At 37.8% G+C, this 23,757-nt stretch overlaps 1 protein-coding gene and 1 long non-coding RNA gene across 8 annotated transcripts in view; one reads left to right on the plus strand and one right to left on the minus strand.

Annotated features, from left to right (window-relative positions):
* Positions 1-9,253, plus strand: part of LOC140627345 (uncharacterized) — an 81,636-nt gene extending 72,383 nt beyond the window's left edge. For both annotated transcript variants that reach the window (XR_012026145.1, XR_012026144.1), the window contains one exon: positions 8,203-9,253. This is a non-coding gene — a long non-coding RNA (uncharacterized lncRNA). The remainder of the gene's footprint in view (positions 1-8,202) is intronic.
* The window catches only part of RRAGB (Ras related GTP binding B), a 38,081-nt gene extending 15,144 nt beyond the window's left edge, over positions 1-22,937 (minus strand). For 2 of the 6 annotated variants that reach the window (XM_072815548.1, XM_072815543.1), the window contains exons 1-6: positions 22,261-22,931; positions 21,375-21,408; positions 18,127-18,226; positions 13,752-13,835; positions 11,802-11,868; positions 8,200-8,422 (exon numbers count right to left, since the gene is read on the minus strand). In XM_072815548.1, coding sequence (XP_072671649.1) covers positions 8,200-8,422; positions 11,802-11,868; positions 13,752-13,835; positions 18,127-18,226; positions 21,375-21,408; positions 22,261-22,352 — 600 coding nt within the window. In that variant the 5' untranslated portion in view covers positions 22,353-22,931. Of the gene's footprint in view, positions 1-8,199; positions 8,423-11,801; positions 11,869-13,751; positions 13,836-18,126; positions 18,227-21,374; positions 21,409-22,260 lie in introns of all 6 variants that reach the window. The other 4 variants (XM_072815546.1, XM_072815545.1, XM_072815542.1 and 1 more) reach the window with 4 other exon arrangements.
* Positions 22,938-23,757: the final 820 nt, after the last annotated feature.

A 23,757-nucleotide genomic window follows, 5' to 3' on the forward strand; every position in this document is an offset into this window, starting at 1 on the left:
GTAGGAGGATACTAAGCTTTGTCCCACAGACATGCATAGATAACAGCCACATGAGTGCCACCAACCCAAAAAATGGCCCAAAGACTGGAAAACAGACTTTCCACAGTTAAAGAAAAGAGAACACATTGAAAAGGGCAGGAGGGGCAGAGATGTGGGGAACCAAACTCTCAGCTAGACTAACCACAAATGGGAGGGATACTACAAGAATGAAGAAGGGAAAGGGGCATGCCTGGGTGGCTCAGTGGTTGAGCATGTGCCTTCAGCTCAGGGAGTGATCCTGGAGTCCTGGGATGGAGTCCCACAACAAGATCTCTGTGGGGAGCCTGCTTCTCCCTCTGCCTATGTCTCTGCCACTGTCTCTCTATGTCTCTCGTGAATAAATAAATAACATCTTAAAAAAAGAAGGGAAAGGAACAGACCCCTCAGTAGGTACCCCACTTAGATATACTAGGATGCAGTAGAAAGATGAGCCCCAATAACATTTGGCTTTGAAAACATGCAGGGCTTAACTTTGTGAATTTTTGTAACCAGAGAGTTTAACCTCATGTAAAATCAGCTGGCTCAGCTCTGGGAGAGGTGAAACACAATAGGAGACTAAATCTTCATCCTCAAAGAGCCAGCATATCAAACATCTCCACTGAAATACAGCATAAAAGCAGCAGTGTGAAAAGTGCCTAGGGTACACAAGAAAGAGACTTATTTACTAATCTCAGAACATGTGAAAGAGGGCAAGGGATCTTTAAGAAACTTTTCCAAGAACAAAAGAACTGGTGAGCACCATTTCTCTCCACACCTCCAGCCTAGATAGCTGGACACTTGCAGAAAACACCATGAACACTCTCCGCTTTCCTTGCTAACACTATGCACCTTGCCACCACAATCTCCTGCATATCAATCCTATCCAATCTCCCCTACACAGCAGTAGTCTCTCTAAGTCAGCTCCTGCATGTCTTATCCTGCAAGAAGCCATGGAAAGGGCCAGAACCACTCCAAAGTGACTCCTGTCTTAGGGAGAGGAGAAGATAATAAATACAGCCCTAGCAGCCAAACATTGTAACTGGTAGTGCAAATATAGTGTCTTGTCAAACAGTACATCGGCAGCCCCTGCAGGAATCTGGCCTGATTCTTGGCCCCAAACACCAACAAAAACCTCTCAGGGGACAAGGCAGAGAGGGCGCCCTGCAGGTAGGTGCTATCTCAGCCCTAACGGACATATCGATGGCAGAGAGCTGGTTTGTTTGCAGACTCTGTCCACCAACGAAAGCCTCTCAGTAGACAATGCAAGGAGAGCACCCAGCAGTTTGGTGCTACTGTAGACCCTGTAAACAAACCTGACCACTGAAACCATCCAATGATAAGCCCACAACAGCCTCAGACTGGCCCCTTAACAGCACAGGGACCAAATCCTACCCAGTGTGTGTGCAACAGGTAAGGTGGACCATTGCAGCATACTGATCTGAAGGCAAACACAGCTCAAACAGAAGAGTAGGGTTCATACAATACACACAGAAGAAACTCCTGAAGCACCTGGTTCTGTTAAACAGGGGATATTGTGCTACAGGCCACCATGGGACTTTTTCCTCATAGAACCATTACTTTCAATATTGGGAAACATAACCGATGTTCCTAATACATAGAAACAAACACAGAAAGTTAGATAAAATGAGGAGACAGAGGAATATGTGCCAAATGAGAAAACAGTACAAAACAACAGCAAAACAGCTAAATGAAACAATGATAAGCAATATGCATGATACGGTCATAAAGATACTGGATTTCAGAAAAAGAGTGGAAGATCTTAGTGACACCCTCAACAGAGGGACAGAAAAGCAAATAAGAAATGAAGGACTCAATAACTAAAATTAAAAATACATGAGAGGGAATCAATAGCAGATTAAAGGAGGCAGAAGAATGGATCAGAGAGCTGGAAGACAATAGTTAATGGAAAGCAACCAAACTAAATAGGGAAAAAAAAGGGTAATAAAAAATAATAATAGGTTAGGGAAGCTGCAATATCATCAAGTGTAGTAACACTTACATTATGGGGATTCCAGGAGAAAGAGAGAAGGGGGCAGAAAATTTTTTTGAAGAAATAATAGCTGAAAAATTCCTTAATCTGGAGAAAGAAACAGATATCCAGATCCAGGAGACACAGAGAGCACCCCCCAAAAAACAACCTGAGGGAGTCCACACCAAAACACATAAAAATTAAAATGGAGTGGGATGCCTGGGTTGTTTGGTGGTTTGGTGTCTGCCTTAGGCTCAGGGTATGATCCTGGTCTGGGGATCAGGTCCCACATCGGGCTCCCTGCAAGGAGCCTGCTTCTCCCTCTGTCTGTGTTTCTGCCTCTCTGTGTGTCTCTCATGAATAAGTAAAATATTTTTAAAAAATTAAAATGGAAAAAAGTAGTAATAAAGAGAGAATTTTTAAAGCAGCATGAGAAAAATTATATACAAAGGAAATCCCGTAAGTTTTTCAGCAGAAACTTGGCAGACCAGAAGGCAGTGGCAGGACATATTCAAAGTACTAAAAGGAAAAAATCTACAACCAAGAATACTTTACCAAACATAATGAAAGTAGTAAACTATAATCACTTACAAAACCAGTATGGAGGTTAAACACAAAAGGAATAAAGTCAATTGCATCTATAAAAATCAGTCTATGGATTTAGAAATTAAAAAGATGAGGCAGCTCCAGTGGCTCAGCGGTTTAGCGCCGCCTGTAGCCCAGGGCGTGATCCTGGAGACCTTGTGTGTGTGTCTCTCATGAATAAATAAATAAATCTTAAAAAAAAGAATAAAATCTTAAAAAAAGAAAAAGATGTAAATTATGACATACACATAAAACACTGTTTTTTTTACATTGTTTCTTTAAGATTTTATTTATCTAATCATGAGAGACACAGAGAGAGAGAGAGGCAGAGGCACAGGCAGAGAGAGAAGCAGGCTCCATGCAGGGAGCCCTACGTGGGACTCGATCCCAGGTCTCTAGGATCACGCTCTGGGCCGAAGGCGGCGCTAAACTGCTAAGCCACCCGGGCTGCCCTCACATAAAACATTGTTGAAGGGACATAAAAATTTAGTACTTTGAGAATGGGTGCAAACTTAAATGACCATCTACTTGATATAGACTGCTATAGGCATGTTATATATGAGCTTAATGGTAACCATAAATCAAATACCTGTAATAGATAACCAAAAAAAAAAGAAAGGAATCCAAACATATCATTAAAGAAAGCCATCAAACCACACAGAAAGAGAGCAAGAGAAGAAAAAAATACAGATAAAACTATAAAAACTTTGTAAAACAAAATGACAATAAGTACATATTAATCAATAATTACTTTGAATTTAAATGGACTAAGTACTACAATCAAAAGACACAGGGTGAATGAATGTATAAAAAGCAAGACCCATCTTTATGCTGCCTACAAGAGACTCACTTCATACCTAAAGACATATGCAGGTTGAACATGAAGGGATGGAAAAACATTTACCATGCAAATGGAAATGAAAACAAAGATGGAATAGCAATGCTTTACATAAGACAAAATAGACTTTAAAACACTGTAACAAAGAAACAACGAAGCACACTACATTATGACAAAGGGAACAATCCAACAAGAGGATAGAACAATTATAAATATGTACTCAACACAGGAGTGCCTAAATACAAGGAGAAACATAAACACAGAGGTGCCTGGATGGCTCAGTGGGTTGAATATCGGACTCTTGGTTTAGGCTCAGGTCATAATCTCAGGGTTGTGAGACTGAGCCCTGCATCAGCCTCCACGTGGAGCTTGCTTAGGATTCTCTCTCTCCCTCTGCAACACCCCCCCCCATACTCATGCTCTTGCTCTCTTTAAAAATAAAAGAAACATAAACACATAAACACAAAGACAAGTATTGAGAGTAATAAAATAATAAAATAACAGTAGGGGACTTCAACACCCCCACTTGCATCAATGGATATTTTATCCAGACAGAAAAACACCAAAAAACAGTGGCTTTGAACATTGGACCAGATGTAACAGATATATTCAGAACATTCCATCCAAAAACAGAATATACTCTTCTAAAGTATACATGAAACATTCTCCAGAATACATCATGATATGCCACAAAACAAGTCTCAGTAAATTAAAAAAGAGTGAAAGCATATCATGCATGTTTTCTAACCACAATAGTACAAAACTAGAAATCAATCACAAGAAAAAAATCTGGAAAAAAGACAAATACATGAAGGCTAAATGACATGGTAATAGAGAGTGAATGGGTCAACCAAGAAATAAAAGATGAAGTAAAAAAAAAACATGGAGATAAATGAAAATGAAAACACAATGATCCAAAATATCTGGAATACAACAAAATAGTTATAAAAGGGAAGATAATCGCAACACAGACCTATCTCAAGAAGCAGGAAAAATCTCAGATACACAACCCAAACCTTACACTTACAAGAACTAGAGGGGTGCAGGATGGATTAGTTGGTTGGGCATCCAACTCTTGGTTTCAGCTCAGGTTGTGATCTCAATAAGGAATAAAACCCTACAATTCTTTACCCTCCTCCCTCCTCTTCCCCCTCTCCTCCTCCCAAACTTGTGCTCTCTCTAAAAGAAATAAGTAAAATCTAAAAAAAATTAATAAAGGAACTAGAAAAAATGCTCAAAGGCAATTAAAAAGAAGTAATAAAGACTAGAGCAGAAATAAAATAGTGACTAGAAAAAAAAACAACAGTATAGGTCAATGAAACTAGGAGCTAGTTCTTCAAAAAGCACAACAGAATTGATAAACCTTAAGCCAGACTTATCCAGAAAAAAAAAACAGGAATCAAATAAATAAAACCACCAATGAAAGAGAATAAAATCAACATCACAGAAATATAAGTGATTATAAGACACTACTATAAGAACTTACAGGCAAACAAACTGAACAACCTAGAAGAAATGGATAAATTCCAAAAAACATGTAATTTCACAAAACGCAGTGAGGAAGAAATGGAAAATATGAACAGACTAGCAACAGACTAGCAATGCAAGTGAATCTGTAATCAATTAAAATCCCAATAACAAAAAAGTGCAGGATGAGATGTTTCACAGTTGAATTCTACCAAACATTTAAAGAAGAGTTAATATTTATTCTTCTCAAACTATTAAAAAAAATAGATGGGGAAGGAACACTCCCAAATTCATTTTATGAGGCCAGCATTTCCTTGATACCAAAACCACATAAAAACACTACAGAAAAGGGACACCTGAGTGGCTCAGTGGTTTAAGCACCTGCCTTTGGCTCAGGGCATGATCCTGGGGTCCTACAATGGAGTCCTGCATCGGGCTCCCCTCAGGGAGCCTGCTTCTCTCTCAGCCAATGTCTCTGCCTCTCTTGTGAATAAATAAAATCTTAAAAAAACATTACAGAAAAGAAAACTACAGGCAAAATTACTGATGAACACAGATGCAAAAATCCTCAAATAAAATATTAACAAACTGAATCTAACAATACATTAAAAATGTATTTATGTAATGTAATGTAATACATCATTCACCATAATCAAGTGGCATTCATTTCTGGGATGCAAGGGTGGTTTAATATTTGCAAATCAATGTGACATTTCACATTAGTAAGAGAAAGAAGAACTATATGATCATTCCAATAGTTGCAGTCAAAGCATCTGACAAAATATAGTATCGATTCATGATAAAAACTCTCAATGGAGTAGGTTGAGAGGAAACACACTTCAACATAATAAAGGCCATACATGAAATACTCAAAGCTAACATCATTCTCAATGTTGCAAAACTGAGAACTTTCCTCTATGATCAGGAACAAGACAAGGATGTCTACTCTCCTACTTTTATTCAACGCAGTATTGGAAGTCTTAGGCAGAGCAATCAAACAAGAAAAAGAAATAAAAGACATCCATATTGGTAAGGCAGAAGTAAGACTTTCACTATTGATGACATGAAACTACATAGCGAAATCCAAAAGAATCCACAAAAAACTACTAGAACTGATAAATTCAGTTAAGTTTCAAGATACAAAATTAATATACAGAAATCTATTGCATTTTTATATAATAATAATAATAATGAAGAAGAAGGAGAAATTAAGAAAATAATCCCATTTATATTTGCACCAAAAAATAAAATTCATAGGAGTAAACTTAACCAAGGAGGTGAAAAACCTGTACTCTGAAAACTGTAACACATTGAAGAAGGAAACTGAAGATGACACTAACAAATGGAAAAGATATTCCGCGCTCATGAATTGGAAGAACAAATATTGTTGAAATGTCCAAATTACCTAACGCAATCTACAGATTTAATGCAATCCTATCAAAATACCAACAGGATTTTTAACAAAACTAGAACAAATAATCCTAAAATTTATATGGAACCACAGAATACCCCAAATAGTCCAAGCAATATTGAAGAAGAAGAAAACCAGAGGTATCAGAATCCGAGATTTCAATATACATTACAAAGTTATAGTAATCCAAACAGTACGGTACTGGCACAAAAACAGACACGTAGATCCATGGAACAGAATACAGCACAAATACACCCATGTTTATATGATCAATTAATGTACCATAACAGAGGCAAGAATATACAATAGAAAATAGTTTCTTCAACAAATTTTGTTGGGAAAATTGGGCAGCAACATATGAAAGAATGAAACTGAACCACCTTCTTCCATGATACACAAAAATGAACTCAAAATGGATTAAAGACCTAAATGTGAGACCTGAAATCATAAAATTCCTAAAAGAAAACAGAGGCAGTGATTTCTTTGATATTGGCCATAGAAACATTTTTCTAGATAAGTTTGTTCTGGCAAGAGACACAAAGGCAAAATCAAATTATTGGGACTACACAAAAATAAAAAGCTTTTGCACAGTACAGGAAACCATCAACAAAACAAAAAGGCAACCTACCAAATGGAAGAAAATATTTGCAAATGATATATCTAATAGAGTTAGTATCTAAAATATATAAAGAATTTAAACAATTCAAGCCCCCAAAAAACAAATAATCTAATTTAAGGAATGGGTAGAGGATCTGAATAGACATTTTTCCAAAGAAGACAGACATACTGATGGAAACACATGCAAAAAGATGTTCAAAAAAAAAAAAAAACAAAAAAAAAAAACAAAAAGATGTTCAGCATCACTAACCATCAAGGAAGTATAAAATAAAACGAGAACATGGTACCTCTTTACACCTCTCAGAACAGCTAAGCTAAACTCTCAGAATGGCTAAACTAAAAAAGCAAAAAATAACAAGTGTTGATGAGGATGTGAAGAAAAAGGTATACTCCTGGTGGGAATGCATATTTGTGCAGCCACTGTGGAAAAAAGTATGGAGGTTCCCGAAAATATTAAAAATAGATTTACCACAGGATCCAGTAATTCCACTACTGGGTATTTACACAAAGAAAAGAAAAATACAAATGCAAAAAGATATATGGGTCCCTATATTGCAGCATTATTTATAACAGCCAAGATATAGATGCAACCCAAGTGTGCATCCATAGATGAATGGATAAAGAAGATATGTTATATACACACATACACACATGCAGTATTATTCAGCCATAAAAATGAATAAGATTTTACCATTTTCAAGAACATGGATCAACCTAGAGAGTATAATGCTAAGTGAAATAAGTCAGAGAAACATATAAACCATATGACTTCACTAGCTTGTGGAATTTAAGAAACAAAACAAAGCAATACACAGAAAAAAAAAGAGGGACAAACAAGAAAACAGACTCTTAAATACAGGAACAAACTCCTGGTGACACAGAGGAGGGGTGGAGAAATGGATGAAATAGATAAAGGGGATTAAGAAAACACTTATCTTGGTAAGCAGTAAGAACTATATAGAACTGGTGAATCATTATACAGTACATCTGAAATATAACATTATATGTTAATTTTACTCAAATAAAAAACAAAAAAAATGCTTAATGATATCACATTGACAAGTTCCTTACCTAAATCTGAAAAATATTTGCCAAATGGGTATATTACTCTTATGATGGAAAATTGATGAGTATTTTTAAGAACATGACAGAACTTTACTTATGCTGAGATTTATTCTTCCTGAAAATAATCATACTATTTACCTATATCTCTACAAAAGAAATTCAGAAAGCAAGTCAACCATTTCATGCAGCATCCTTTATGTTTCTTACCAGGTCCCGTTGGTCCTCCTGTACCAGATCCATTTTGTGTACCAAGCAAAAGATTTTGGCATCTGGAGAATTCTGCAGAATGGCCTCTAGGCATGATTGGTAATAGTGCATATCCTTTTCCAGTTCACGGCTTTCCACATCAAACACATATATCAGAACTTCCACATTTCGGAAGATGTTGTCTCGTTGGCTAGTGAAATAATTTTCCATGAAGGTATCCTGTCTAGTAGGAAAAAAACATCTAGGTAATAAACAAGTCCTCAGTTTAGTCACTCCTACTTACAATTTATTTTTGTTGGTTTAATCAATGTGAAAGATAATCTTAAAGCTTCAAATTAATAGGCAAATAATAGTAAACTGGTACAGCTTCACCTTCTTAGCTCTATGTTTTTGTCCCTCTTTCTTTTATTTAAATTCAATTTGCCAAGATAGTGTAACAACCAATACTCATCTCATCATGTGCCCTCTTTAATGCCCGTCATCCAGTTACCCTATGTCCCCGTCCACCTCCCCTTCTGCAACAACCCTTTATTTCCCAAACCACAATGAGATACCACCTCACACCAGTGAGAATGGGGAAAATTAACAAGGCAGGAAACCACAAATGATGGAGAGGATGAGGAGAAAAGGGAACCCTCTTACACTGTTGGTGGGAATGTGAAATGGTGCAGCCACTCTGGAAAGCTGTGTGGAGGTTCCTCAAAGAGTTAAAAATAGACCTGCCCTATGACCCAGCAATTGCACTGCTGGGGATTTACCCCAAAGATACAGATGTAATGAAACACTGGGACACCTGCACCCTGATGTTTCTAGCAGCAATATCCACAACAGCCAAACTGTGGAAGGAGCCTCGGTGTCCATCGAAAGATGAATGGATAAAGAAGATGTGGTTTATGTATACAATGGAATATTACTCAGCCATTAGAAATGACAAATACCCACCATTTGCTTCAACATGGATGGAACTGGAGGCTATTATATGCTGAATGAAATAAGTCAATCGGAGAAGGACAAACATTATATGGTCTCATTCATTTGGGGAATATAAATAATAGTGAAAGGGAATAGAAGGGAAGGAAGAAGAAATGGGTAGGAAATATCAGAAAGGGAGACATAACATTAAGACTCCTAACTCTGGGAAACGAACTAGGGGTGGTGGAAGGGGAGGAGGGCGGGGGGTGGGGGTGAATGGGTGACGGGCACTGAGGGGGGCACTTGACGGGATGAACACTGGGTGTTATTCTGTATGTTGGCAAATTGAACACCAATAAAAAATAAATTTATTATTAAAAAAAAAGGAATCTCTCACGGTTTGTCCTAATTTTTCGCCGCTCAGTTTTTCCACTTCCCTTATGGTCTCTTTCACTACTCACCTTCTTAGTTCTTGAGCCACACCTTGCACCACCCTTTGACCCTCTCCTTGTGTTCCAAATACACTTTGACCTCTCTCAGTTCCACTGGCCTGTAGTATATCCACTAAGGGGGCATTTATATATGCAATTTACTCTGTTTCACATGCTATTCCCCTATACCTACATCTAATTAACTCCTACTTGTCCCTTTAGAGTTCAGTTTAATCCATATTTCCTCACAGAAACCATTTCCAACCTTTTTTTAAAAAAAAAGATTTTACTTATTCACAAGAGACAGAGAGAGGCAGAGACAGGAGAAGCAGGCTCCGTGCAAGAAGCCCAATATGGGACCTGATCCCAGGACGCTGGGATCACGCTCTGACCCAAAGGCTCAACCACTGAGCCACCCAGGCATCCCTCTAATGTCTCTATCTTGAGCAAATCCAGTCACCACAGGCTTTTATACCATTACATTTTTGTTATTTTTAACACTTAACCACAAGTGTGATGTTACATGTGTTTGTGAGTTTTTAATGAATGGAATTCATTTCCCTAAAGTGTAAGTTCCATGAAGGCAAGGACCAGGTCTATTACTGTCCACCACTGTTTCCTAGCTTTAAGCAAAGAGTCTTCCATAGGGTAGTAGGTGCTCAGTGAATATTTATTGAATAAATAACTAGTCAATACTACTTTAAACTATATGGAAATGACTTCAAGATAGCTTTTTAGCAGTTTTGTTCTTTGATCCCTAGGCTGTGTGCTGCTTCCCAGAAGTTCTCAATTACCAAGCACCCAGCAAAAAAAATTACTTTTGTTGAAATTTAAGAAATAAAACAAATGAGCAAAGGAAAAAGAAAGAGAGATACAGAGAGAGAAACCAACAAATAGACTCTTGAAAACAAACTGATGGTTAGTGGAGGGGAGGGGATAGGTGATATAGGTGATGAGGATTAAGGAGTGCACTTATCATGATGAGCACCAGGTATTGTATGGAATTGTTGAATCACTATATTGTACACCTGAAATTAATATAATATTGTATATTAACTATACTGGAATTAAAAACATAAATTTTTAAAAAGTAGTTTTGTCATGAAAAAGAGAAATCATGAACCTAGCTTTTAGTCTTGTACTTTGCTATTAATTAGCTGTGTGACCTTTGGGAATTCTTAGTATCACTGTACTCAGCTGCCTTACCTGCAAATTTAATGATAATATCTTAGGGCCTAAAACCAAGAAACTGGGACTAATCTCTTGAAAGAGATTACAGAATTAGAAAAATGATAAGGAGGAAGGATTTGTATAGAGAGAGCTGCTAGAGCATCAAGTGACCCATCTGATAGCAATAATGGGTCATTTTCTTCTAGAATATTTGGCTATTTCATTATTCTTTCAACAAATAACTCATTGAGCCCTTGTTCCATGGTTGGTTCTATGCTAGGAGCTAGTAAACACTGAGCTAACAATAAATTTTGTGAGGAACTTTGCTATGCACCTATATGTCATTTACTTAATCATTAAAACAACCCTATCATTTAGTATCATCATTATCCCTATTGTATAGATGAAGAAACTGGCTCAGAGAGTTTAAATGATCTATATAAGATAACACAGCTAACAGAGCTGTGCTACAAATCCCAATCTAACTCCAGAGTCGAGGGTCCTAACCACCATGCACTACACACTGTTGCTGCAGCATGGAGACACAAATAGCCATAGGGTAAGGAGCAATACCTACATATAAGCACAGTGAATGTGCATTTGTGATGGAATACTCTAGAACTACCTCAGCCATGAAAGAAAAAACTGTTTCCTATCCCTCCAACAGTTGGTAACTCAGCTAGAGAATATATGGTTAGGGCTGATCCACAGTGCTTAGATTGCCTGGAGATTGAAATAATAAAGAATGAGGTGATATGGTATGATGGCTAAGAGCTCAATATTGGTATTATGCCACTTGAGATAAAAAAAAAACTAATTTCTTCACCTGCAAAAGAGGGAGATAATCTTTCCCATACTACAGATACCTAGACACAGCTTGTGTTAGTACTGATGAAATATGTCAGAGTAGGCATTTTCACAATTACATAAAAGTCAGAGATCTTTATTTAACCAAGTGCCAATTCTGAAGCAATTTCTATCAAATGTATCTATCACAAATGATAGCTACTGTAATGTATTTTCCATGCTGATTATACTAGATGCCATGGTTACTGCCACTGGCCCCACAAACAAGCAGATAGTACTTACCCACCACAGTCCCACAGGTTCAATACCAGGTTTCCCAGAAATCGAACATGAGAATGTTCTACATCAACTGGAAGACAAATATGACAAATCTAGTAATTGTAGCATGTAAGGTGAATTTCAAAATAAGCAAAGAACTAACCCATGGAATTTAGAAGGACCAAAGTGGAGTGAAATGCTCAAAGCTACAAGGTGACTTTCAGTTTAGTAACAAGGTGGGCACCTAAACTACTCTGAGCTATAGAACTGGCTCTCAATGTAAGTCATTTTACATTTTGGTTTAGTGCTTAGAGCAGAAACAATCTCCAATTATAATATTGATGTTAAAATTTCAACATGTAAGACAGAGACATATACCATGTAATAGCTCTTTACTAAACCGCCAACACCCTCCACAAAAATTTAAACTATGACAACAAACACCAAATACAAAACAAGCATAAAACATAACCTAACTTGTTCCCTCTACTGGTTTCCCTATTTCAGTTAATGACCCTATCATTGTCCCATTTCAGGAGAAGTGGTTATTTTTGACTCTGTGTTCACATTCATTGCTATTCCTTTGTAATTTCTCGATCCACTTGTTTTACAACATGCCACTAACAATAAGGAAGGCCTTTACTTCTTAAGCCTACACAACTACAATAGCTCCATAATTACCTCCCACCAGGAAGCCTTACCCACTTTACTTCATCCTACAGGCTACTCTCAGATTCATCTTCTTAACACTACTTTGAACATGTCACTCCCCATTCAAAAATCTTTCAGTGGTTCCTCCATGCCTAGAGGGGGGCATTCAAGGTCCTTCAAATTTGGCTTCCAATCTACCCTTATATTCCCCAGTGAGTCACATGAATAAAGACTTTTGTTCCAGTCCAATTTGGTTTATTCATAGTCCTCCCCAACCCCACTACCTCCCCAACACCCAATATACCTTACATCAGGGGTCGCAAACTTGCTAATATGGGCCAGGCCAGTAAATTTGCAAAAGCAAAGATGACCATGTACAGAAAGTAAACATCCATCCGAGAGGATGATAGAGTGGGTGGCAATGAGTAATTCTAGCTTATTTGTCAGGCAGGAATGTGGGATCAAGATGATGTCTTTACATCTTTCAATAGTAGTGGGAAACCATTTTTTTATAGAAACTTTTACATATTAATAATTAATTCCAATTTTTCTAAAACATTGTACAGGTCAAACAAAACATATCTGGAGACCTTATCCAGTTTATAGACTGCCTGTTTGCGACCTCTGCCTTACACTTCCCTCCCCACTCTATACTTTGCCTACTCTGTTCATCTGCCTAGAAAATCCTCCCCACCTTTCTTTTGAAGTTATATTCATCTATTAAGACCCAGTGTAAATTCACTGCCTCTAAAAGCCCTACCTGGCCACCCCCACTTACCGTCATCACTCCCTCTGAATTCAATCAAACATTTATTAAGCATCTACTCTCTGCCAGGCACCAAAAATCACAAGGAGGAATAATGAAAGTTCTTATCCTGAAAATTTCTTAAAGTCTAGCAATTATCATTTTTACAATTTATTGCAACAATCATACAGTGGGGTTTCTTCTATTACTATCTTGAATCTATTGCTTAAATTGACTGCTATCTAACTTTTGTGCAATTTTATCTTCTTATAGCCTAGATCATAAGCAGCAAAGCATTAAAACATGGGCATTAAAAAAAAACATGGGCATTGGAGTCAAACAGTTCTTAGTTTGAATACCAGCTGTACCTCTCTCTGTGACCTTGGGCAAGTCACTTAACCTCGAGTATTAGCTTCCTTCTCTATTACAAAAGGTGGAAGACATGCTATTGACCTCACAGGATTGCTGTGAGGATTGAAGGCGTTATTATACTTAAAGTGCCTGGCACGTAGTAGGTGCTCAAACTACTTCCCTTCTCCCCTTACTTCCCCCTCCTTGGAAAAGGAATCATATCTTACATGTCTTTGTATTTCCAACAGAGTCTACGAGAGAGTAGGTGCTGAAACTGCTATTAATTTGAAGACTATGTAAACGGTCTAGTACTAAAAAAAAAATGGAAAGAAGTACTACTGAGAAAGGGAAAGACAATAACAAAAGTGACAGGATTCAGTGACTGTTTAGATATGAAGCACATGGGATAGAAATCTGGTTTCTACTCCCATATCAAAGAAATTGTTCTCATCAAATGACCAATGGCCCATTACCAAATCCAGTGGACATTCTGGTCCTTGTCTTACTTTCTGCAGCATGACACTGTTGACTACTCTCTTCTCAAAAAATTCTCTTCTCTTGGCCTCTGATATCATACCTATAACCTCTCTGGTATATCTTCCTATTCTTCTTTCTGTCCCTTAAATGTTGGTGCTCTTCAGGATTTCACCTTTGGCTACCTACTTTTCTCTATACTTTTCCCCCAGGTAAGATAATCTATTCATGTTATTTTATTTACCTTTTGGATACTGATAACTCATAAATGTTTATCTCTAACACAGATGTCTCTCTGCCTTTCTGAAACATATATTGAACATCTTCACTTGAATAATGCATAAGTATCCCAAACTCAGTGCATCCACATATAACTCATCTCCCCATTTTTCCTACAAAATCTATTCTTCTTTAGTCTTCTCCATCTCAGTGAATTTAACCAGTTGCCTTAGCCAAAACCTTATTTTGATCCTTGAGTCTCTTTCCTCCACTATTCCATGCAAACCTATCAACAAGTCCTACTGACACTATCTCTTAAATACCCAAATGCATTTGCTTCTGAATATACTACCACTACCCTAACTCAAGTTAAGATCCCATCATCTCTTACCTAGTCTACTAAAATAGTTTTATAACTTGTCAACTTGTTTCTATCCTTGCCTCCCTCCAATCTATCCTCAATATTAGATATAATCATCTCTCCAAAATGAAGATTTTACTCCATTATTCTTTAAAAAGAAAAAAAGTCTCTGTGCATATTCACATATGTATACACCCTGAAAAAAAGGCCAGAAGGACAATCTCAAACTACTAATGGTGGTTGTCCCCAGGAAGCAGGCCTGAGAATGAGGGAAGGAGCAGACTTTCTACACTTCTGCAATGTCCGAATTTTTCACAAGTTTTACTTTTGTAATTAAAATTGAAAATTAAAAATAATAAAATCTGACATGTCAATTTTCCATTTAAAATTCCTTATGGACTGCTACCCATAGAGTTCAAACTACTTGACTTAGTTTATAAGGCATTCTATGATCTAACCACCATGCTCTGTCTTCCTTTTTAGTCTCATGTCTCCTGTATGGCCCTCTGGCTCTCCTAATCTTCCTGTCCTGCTGTCAAAAGAGCAACTGAAAAGAACTAGAACAGAGCTTTAGGAAATCACATACACTTATGGAGCAGAAAGAAGAAAATATTTTTTAAAGGGGTAGACATGGTTAAAGATAAAGGAAGAAAACCAGAGTGATAAAGCATTAAATAAAAGCCAAGGAAACAGAGAATTTTGAGAAGGTAGGAAATCTGGGAGCTGTCAACAGTGTTTGTGACTAAAATACTTCATAATCACATTTTTATTGACAAGTTTACTATTCCAACAAACAGATTTTAACAGCCCACTAATAAATTAATTGTATCATCATTTTGTACCCTTACCTCAAATTTTAAAACACAGTAGGCTCTAAGTTTAACAAAATATAATTGGATTTTTTTCAGCAATGACAACTAGAAAACACTAAAACATTAAAGGTAATATATTTTAGAAGTACTCTTTTTGCTAATTTTAAAGAAAATTAGCAACTGCATTAGAAGGAACAGTAAATAAAAATCAATGCACTATATGTATTTTCAAATAGTCTATAAATTTAGCAGTAGAACCCAGACCTTTCTTCAGCAATGACAAATTAGCTAATGATACATTAAAGCAATAAATCCAACATATTTTAAAGCACACTTTTACTACTTTTAAGGAAATACAGTAATTGTTATCAACGTATATCAATATATCAATTAAGACAAAAGCCCCGTCTTACTCAGTGCCTGGCATACAGGACGGTCCAGAAAAGCACTTGTTGAATAAATGGGACTGTTTAAATGTATAGGGTTCATATAATTTGCAAGATTCTGTTCATAATTTTTTAATGATGCTGCTAGATTACTTCAAAACTATTTCAAGTAGCTTGAACAGTTCTGAAATTTGGGTTGCATAACTATTCACTAGACTCAAGGTAGTAAATCAACTCTGCTGATCAGCCAAAAATATAAATTGACTAGAAAATTGACTGTTGCTTCAGTAAAATGTACAGAATTTAAAACACAGAGAAAGAAATCCTCCAGGAATGGTGGCTATGGCACAATGGATAGAGCAGGAGCATAGAGCGACAATCCAGCTCTAACGCCTGTTAGTTGAGTAAGCTCAACTTCCAGGTCATCTATCAAAATGAAGTTAACATAACAACTAAAGTAAATAAAAAAGCATATAATAAACAGAAGCTTCCTCTAATCTACTAAAACCATATGACTATTAGATCCAGATTTTTAACTTGGGAGAATAGAAAAACAATTAAAATCTAGCAAACCAAGATATAAAGAAGTTTAGACAGGTACTTTCTAGAAGGAAGTCTCTCAAGGCATGACAGGCTATAGGATGCTGTCCTGACCAAAATTTTTGAAGAATGACTTAGATGAAAACTAGATGAGATGGTTATCAAATGTACAAAATGCACGAAGCTAGGAAGAATAGCTAACATATCAGATGAGATAATAAGCACATAAAATGAAAATAGATCTAATCTCTTTTTCTACAGATAAGGAAACTAAGGCCCTGAGAAATAATGAGTTTCCCTGGACTTCACAGCTAACAAACAGTGGGTATAGAACACAGGTGCTAAAACAAAACTGAATAATTCAATAGAGATAAGAATTTATTCTTAGATTCAAAATATTAGCTGCACAAGAATCAGAAAAATTATGTCTTAATAACAATGTATGTGAAAAGGATTTTTTTTAGTATGACTCAGAATAATTAAAGCCACTCCAAAAAATAAAGCATAGGGGACTACACTGTGCTAACAGCAGCGTGAGGCCTAGAATAAGAGATATAATAGTCTTACTCTGCCCTGATCATATCACACTTTTATTCAAGTCTCAGCACTTTTAGAAAAATACACATTCAAAGTCTTTAAAATGTTTCAAAATGATGTCATATGAGGAATAAAGGGAGGAACTGGAGATGTTTAAATTAAGAAAGATAAGATTTGGGAAGCAAGGATGGCTAGGATAGACCAAGACATTAATCATACTCAAATATTTGTAGAGACTCAAAGGAACAGAAAGTGGACCAGCTAACAGAGATAAAGGAAAAGAGATCCAGGGTTCTAACTAAGAAATAGCTTTCTAACCATTAAAGCTGCCCCAACTATAAGAGTATATACTCCAAGCACTTTATGAACCAAAATGAGGTCTCCTTCTTTATATCCAGGGTATAATGCAGAAGTTGTTTTTAAAATGTTTGTTTTTCTTGGAACCAGAGTGAGATACCCTATGAAGTAGTGGGTGACTTGTCCCTAAAAGTGTTCAAGATGCTAGAAAACCAAATCAGAAATATTTAAAAGCCAGTAGGGCTTTCATCACTGAGAGGCCAAGGACCATAGCAGAATCCAGAAATGCCTGGATGCTATAAAACAAAATGGCATTACAGTATATAGACAGAAGAGATCTCCTAGAAGAACAGATCCACTGGACTCACAGCTATGTAAGCCCAGTTAGCCCATATTAAGAAGCCAGATTTAACATTCAAGCAATAAAGTGCAATGAAACATTTCTCAAGTTAAAGCTGGAACTCCAGTGAGAACATCTATGTGTATCTAGGAAGAGAAGCAGCAGAGTACACATCAAGTTAACCTCCCACCCACAGCTCTCTGACCCAGAATCTACCTTTTAATGAAGACTAGAACTAACTATAGCTTTAAAAAAATCTTAGATTTTATTGTTATGCTTGTTACTACCTATCAATTAATTTCCCTTTCTATAATAAATTAAAAACAACCCCCCTCAAAAAAACAAATAAGCAAACAAAAGGGTCCCTAAGTTTGTTTAATAAAGAGCAGAATAAAAAAAAACAAGTTGGACAAGAGTACCCCATTTGGTAAACAACCTAGAAAGAACCTCCCCAAGAGAGCAAGCAGTAATAACCAGAATTCGGCCACACGCCTCTGAAATGAAAAAAAACAGGGAAAACATGCTCCAAAACAATTCTCTCAACCTCTGCATCCCTAAGTTACTGCAATCAAGTGTTTTATGTACATTATTAATAGTTAAGATCACCTGATTTTACAATAAGATAAAACATCTTACTTGTTGCACCAAGGCGACGTGTGTCTCTGGCAATATAATTTGCAAAGATAATAGATCTCATGCTGGTCTTACCAGACCCACTTTTACCCATCAACAGCACCTAAGGACAAAGTAAGAAGAAACAACAAAGTTAGAAATCTAGAGCAAATCAAATCTAAAGAGATCTATTTCTTTTGTACTTGATGTTTTACTGAAGTGACAGTACCAACAACCTGTTGCAGATACCTATAACTACTAGTTCCCTGACCAATGGTAAATGCAGAGATACCTAAAGTTCCTGGAGCCAGGCACTTACCTGTCATGGGTCACACATATTCTTTGCAATAAATTCACATGAATTTATTATGCTAACCATTACACATTATCATATATTCAGAACTATGTTAGAGAAATAACAACTTGAGGAAATCGAATACTGATCTCTCATAATCTTTTTTTTAATTTTTTTTATTTTTTTATGATAGTCACACAGAGAGAGAGAGGCAGAGACATAGGCAGAGGGAGAAGCAGGCTCCATGCACCGGGAGCCCGACGTGGGACTCGATCCCGGGTCTCCAGGATCGCGCCCTGGGCCAAAGGCAGGCGCTAAACCGCTGTGCCACCCAGGGATCCCCTGATCTCTCATAATCTAATGTGTCATGCACTGAACTACCTGGCAGGGAATTTCATTATAACTGAAAGTTCTTCCCTCTACTCAAGGTCAAACTTTCCACTTCTGCCCTTAATCTCATCCCTTCTACTTACTCTGATTTTATTCATTAACTACTCTGAATCTTTTTTCTTTTTCTTTTTTAAAGATTTTATTTATTCATGAGACATACACACACACACACACACACACACACACACACACACAGGGAGTGGGGGAGAGGGAGAGAGGCAGAGACACAGGCAGAGGGAGAAGCAGGCTCCATGCAGGGAGCCCTACGTGGGACTCGATCCCAGGTCTTCAGGATCAGGCCCTGGGCCGAAGGCGGCGCTAAACCGCTGAGCCACCTGGGCTGCCCTCTTTTTTTTCTTTTTAAGTTTCCCATGGCCTACAAGATCAAGTCCTTAAACTACATATAAAACCTTTCTTGATCTGGCTTTTCTACTCCTCTGCCCTCACCTCCTGACCCTCCTGGCCTAGAACTTACAGAGCCCAGCCATACTGAACTGAATCCCTTTATAACCCTTCTTACTGCTCCCAGAACTCTAGGGAGCCAGTTCTGTCTTTGCTTCATGGTGCACTCTCTGCTAGTAGCTTTCCATTCCTTTTTCTTCCTTCAGTTAAGTTCCACTTATCCCTCAAGACTTGGTTCAGTAACCATCTCCCCAAGAAGCTTCTCTAACCCCAATTCCCTAGGTTGGCTTAGGTGTATCTCACCTCTTTCCTCCCATGGCACTCCTATAGCATTGCAAAGGTCATAATGCACTGCAGTTATCTGGGATTTTTTTTTTTTTGTTCTGCTTCTCACAAGACTCTGAGTTCTTGGAAGGGCAGGGAGAATCCCCTTTCTATCTCCAGTGCCTAACATATAACAGATGGTTAAAAATATGTTCATCAAAAGAATAAGAAAGCTATCTAAACAAAGATATAAAACAAGCCAGTTTTTAATGATGAGAACTGTCCAATGGAAAAGGTGGCCTTATGAAGGCAAACAGCCTTCATGTCAACATCAGCACCTAATAAAAACAGAAAACACCTATCAAAGATACCTTACACTAGGAGGGAATTGGTTGAGGTGACTTTTTAGCCTTTTCAAACTTTAACATTTATGGACTATAGTTCCAATTACCTTGCTTTTCAAATGAAGGGGTTACAGGTTGTATCTTCAGTCCCAAGGATTTTTTTTAAAGTTCTAATTACAAATTAGAATACAGGGAATATTAATGAAAGTATACTTTACTCAGGCTCAATTTAATCTAGTCATTTAGACACATAACTTTATCTAAGGAAATGTTACTGACAAGTCAGTCAAAGTAGTTAAAAATTGTTTTATTCTTGGGCAGCCTGGGTGGCTCAGCGGTTTAGCACCACCTTCAGCCCAAGGCCTGATCCTGGAGACCCGGGACTCAGTCCCATGTTAGGCTCCCTACATGGAACCTGCTTCTCCCTCTGCCTGCCTGTCTGTCTCTCTCTCTGTGTATCTCATGAATAAATAAATAAAATATGTTTTTAAAATTGTTTTATTCTTAATCACATAGCAATTTCTGGTATTTTTAGCTATGCTTGTTGACAGCATTTTTAGATAGGATTATCAAGAACATTCCTTTAGGAAATTAAGTTATATAACTGAATTTAAGGGTAAATATGGCATATTTCTTCTGTTTTTTTTTTAACAAATCTTCAACTGCTTATGAAAGAGTAACCAACGATAATTGCGTTAAGCACTAATGTACTTAAGTGCTTCACATTTACTCATTTAAACTTCATAACAACCCTATGAGATAGGTAATATTATTATCTCCATTTTACAAATAAAGAAACTAAAAGCCACAAAGATTTACTCCAGAATTGTGCCCTTATTGATTCTGCCTAAACCCCAAGGTAAGGCACAGTACCATAAGAACATAAGGGAGGGGTGCCTGGCAGCACAGGCATGATCTCAGGGTCCTGGTGATCAAACCCCATGTAGGGCTCCCTGCTCAGTGGGGAATCTCCTTTCTCCTTCTCCCTCTGCCCCTCCCTCTCCTCATGCTTGTTCTCTCTCTCTCTCTCTCTCTCTCTGTCTCAATTAAATAAATAAAATCTTAAAAAAAAGAGCACAAGGGAAGGAATGCTCAATTCCACCTGGAAAACTCAAAGATCTTATATAGGTAACACTTAAGTTGGGTTCTACATAAATGTGCAGGAAGAGGCCTGCAGTGTAGTATTTGTGCATGGCTTGCACAAAATGCAAATTAATTTGTAAATTTGGAGAAAAACAGATTCTCTTTGGCTATAATAGGGTGGTACAGGGGTCACAGATCAGTTTAGTCAGGAACAGATTTTTAAAGGGCATTCTATACTATGGAATCATTTCAATTTTATTCTATGGTTTTGGTAAAGTTATGAAAAGGTCTTAAGTATGTGACTGACCCAATTAGATTTAAATAGTAGAAAAATCAAATCTGATAGCAAAGATGAAGACAAGAGTCAAAGAGAACACATAGAGGATTCCTGTAATGGTCCAGGAAAGATGGTATATATAAACCACAAATATATTTCCTGAATTGTAACTTCTTACCTTTACTTTCATGTATCTGGAGTACGTAATATGTCTTACCTTTTTCTTCATGGCTGTATTTGGTAGTACCCACCTGCAGATATAAACCAAAAGACAGTTTCCAGGGTCCATTGCCTTAGATTGGAATTTAAAAAATAAATAAATGTGGAGGTACAAAAGAACATGTTTAGCACAACAGCTGAGTACAGCTGTGTGTATGAACTCAGTTAAAGTGGCTCTTGTTTTCCTAAATTATAAAACTGGGTTCAAGCTCCCTATCCCCTAATTACAATACTCAGGATATGACTCCTAAGACGACTAGCCTAGTAATATAAATGAGCGAAAAAAATTCAAGATTCAATTTTTTTTACCATCCTAAAGAATTTATCAAAGTAACATATACAAGTGCTTTAATAAGCCAAAAAATATTACCTTATTTGATTGTCCTCTATTATTTTTAAGTTAGCCTATTTTTAAAATCTGGAAGTATGTTTAGCCAGCTGTCCTTCCAAGTCAGATTGCACTCCTTACAGGTACAAGGTATACACAATACAAATCTCAAATTCAGGTACAAAGAGGCACTGAAAGCACTTTTCAAGCCACTGTTCTCTGCCCCAGAAATACCAACCTTTTCCCTAGTCTTATCCTCGACATGATGTTAAATCTCCTATACTGATAATTCAAAGGAACTCAGAACTACCTTCTCAAATAGAATACCCCCCAAAAAACCTCAGGACTGATATCAAGCCCACCCCAAATGCTGTTTCTACCCAGTTAACCGCCAACCAGTCCTCTTGCCAGTTTATCCTGTCACCAAAAGCATGAAATCAATCAACCTTAAGGGTAAATGAAAGCAATTTATCATAGGTGGGGTGTTCTAATTCACAATATTATCTTCAGTTAGAACCCACCGCCTTTCAGGTTTGACATAACAAACTTCACCCACCCAAGCGATCCTTCTGGTTCCCCTATGGGAGGATCCATTCTTGGCCCCAGATTCTCTTTCTCCGTTTTTCTCTCAGAGTCAGATTCTTCCATCGTGCAACAAGTCCTTTCCAGTTCTTTCTAAACCGCAGTACTCTTTTCCTTTCTTTTTCTTTTCCTTGTTCACACCCTCAGTCGCCTATTTTTATTGCCTGTGGCCGCTAGGCCTGCTCTATTCTTGCCTCCGCCTTTGTCCACTGGGGGACTGTTTTCCCCACGGTTACCTTAACCTCTTCGAACTTGGCCTCAAGGCAGAGCCGATTTGGCCAGCTCAAAGGCTAAATGATTTGGTGGTTCAGAGGAAAAGACGGGGGATGAGTGGGAAAGGGGGAGGGGTCGTGTCGAGTTTGGGCCTCAGGCCCAAAACGCAAAGGTGACTTCCCCCGCAAAGAGGTGGGGACGGCGGAGGTGGCAGAAAGAGCAGACCCGTGCGGTAGGCACCAAGAGCCAAACGCTTCCGCCGGCTTATTGTTACCGAGCCTGGTCGCCGGAGAGCGTCCGCCGTTAGCGGCAGTTACAACCTAACCGCCAGCCCTGCAGGATCCCAGGTACCTCACCGCAGGCACGGACTGCAGGACAGGATCACGTGGGCACCTGCCGTAAACCCGGACTCCGTCACGTGACTGCTGCTACCCAAGGGGCGGGTGAACTGGGAAGAATACCATAGAGACTGTGCGGGGGAAAGATAGAGTGCCGCCAGTCGCCGTCATGTGCTTCCAGCTCTCCCTAGGCCTTGAGCCGGTGGGGAGCTAGCTACCAGTATTTAGTCGCTTTCTTAATGGGCCTTCTTGGCCCAGCCTGTCAGGCACACAGAATTAAAGGGGAAGTTTTCAATTTCAGAACTTAAAGGCTAGCCTTTGAATGTGTGTGTGTGTATGTGTGTGTGTGTGTGCGGTGGTCATCGTGGTGGTGGTGGTTTTTAACTGCTATTTTATCCTTAACATTTTTTGGTGAGGAAGGCCAAGCATTGTTTTTGTCTTCCTGTTAAGTCTTTGTATTCCTGTTTTTTATTACTAGTTCCTGTAACCAGACTTGTAATGAAATGAATTAATATATCCAAAGTGATTACAACTGTATTCTTCCACATACTAAGCACACAATGAAAGTTATTGCTGGGGCCAGGGATTTGTTGGGAATTTTAGGACACATATTCATCTCCCCACTTGTTTAAAACTGGAAGTAAGGTAAATAAATTCTCATAGATCACAGCATGAAGACAGTAAAGTCTAGAATTGATAACTGAAGGGCTATTGTTAGGTATTTACATACTATAGATATAGAGACCTCCAAATAAAATGGCCAAAAAAATTCAAAGTTGTTGCTTCAGGAGAGGAGCAGGGGATAGGAAATGAGAGGACTAATGCTTCTCATCTTAAGTCCCTTTGTACTCTATCATCAATCATCTACCTACCTGTAGGTAGATGTATCATGTATATATGTTATTTAGTAAGAAAGGAAA

Source organism: Canis lupus, chromosome X (genome assembly GCF_048164855.1).
Source record: "Canis lupus baileyi chromosome X, mCanLup2.hap1, whole genome shotgun sequence".
In the NCBI taxonomy this organism is placed as follows: Eukaryota; Metazoa; Chordata; class Mammalia; order Carnivora; family Canidae; genus Canis; species Canis lupus.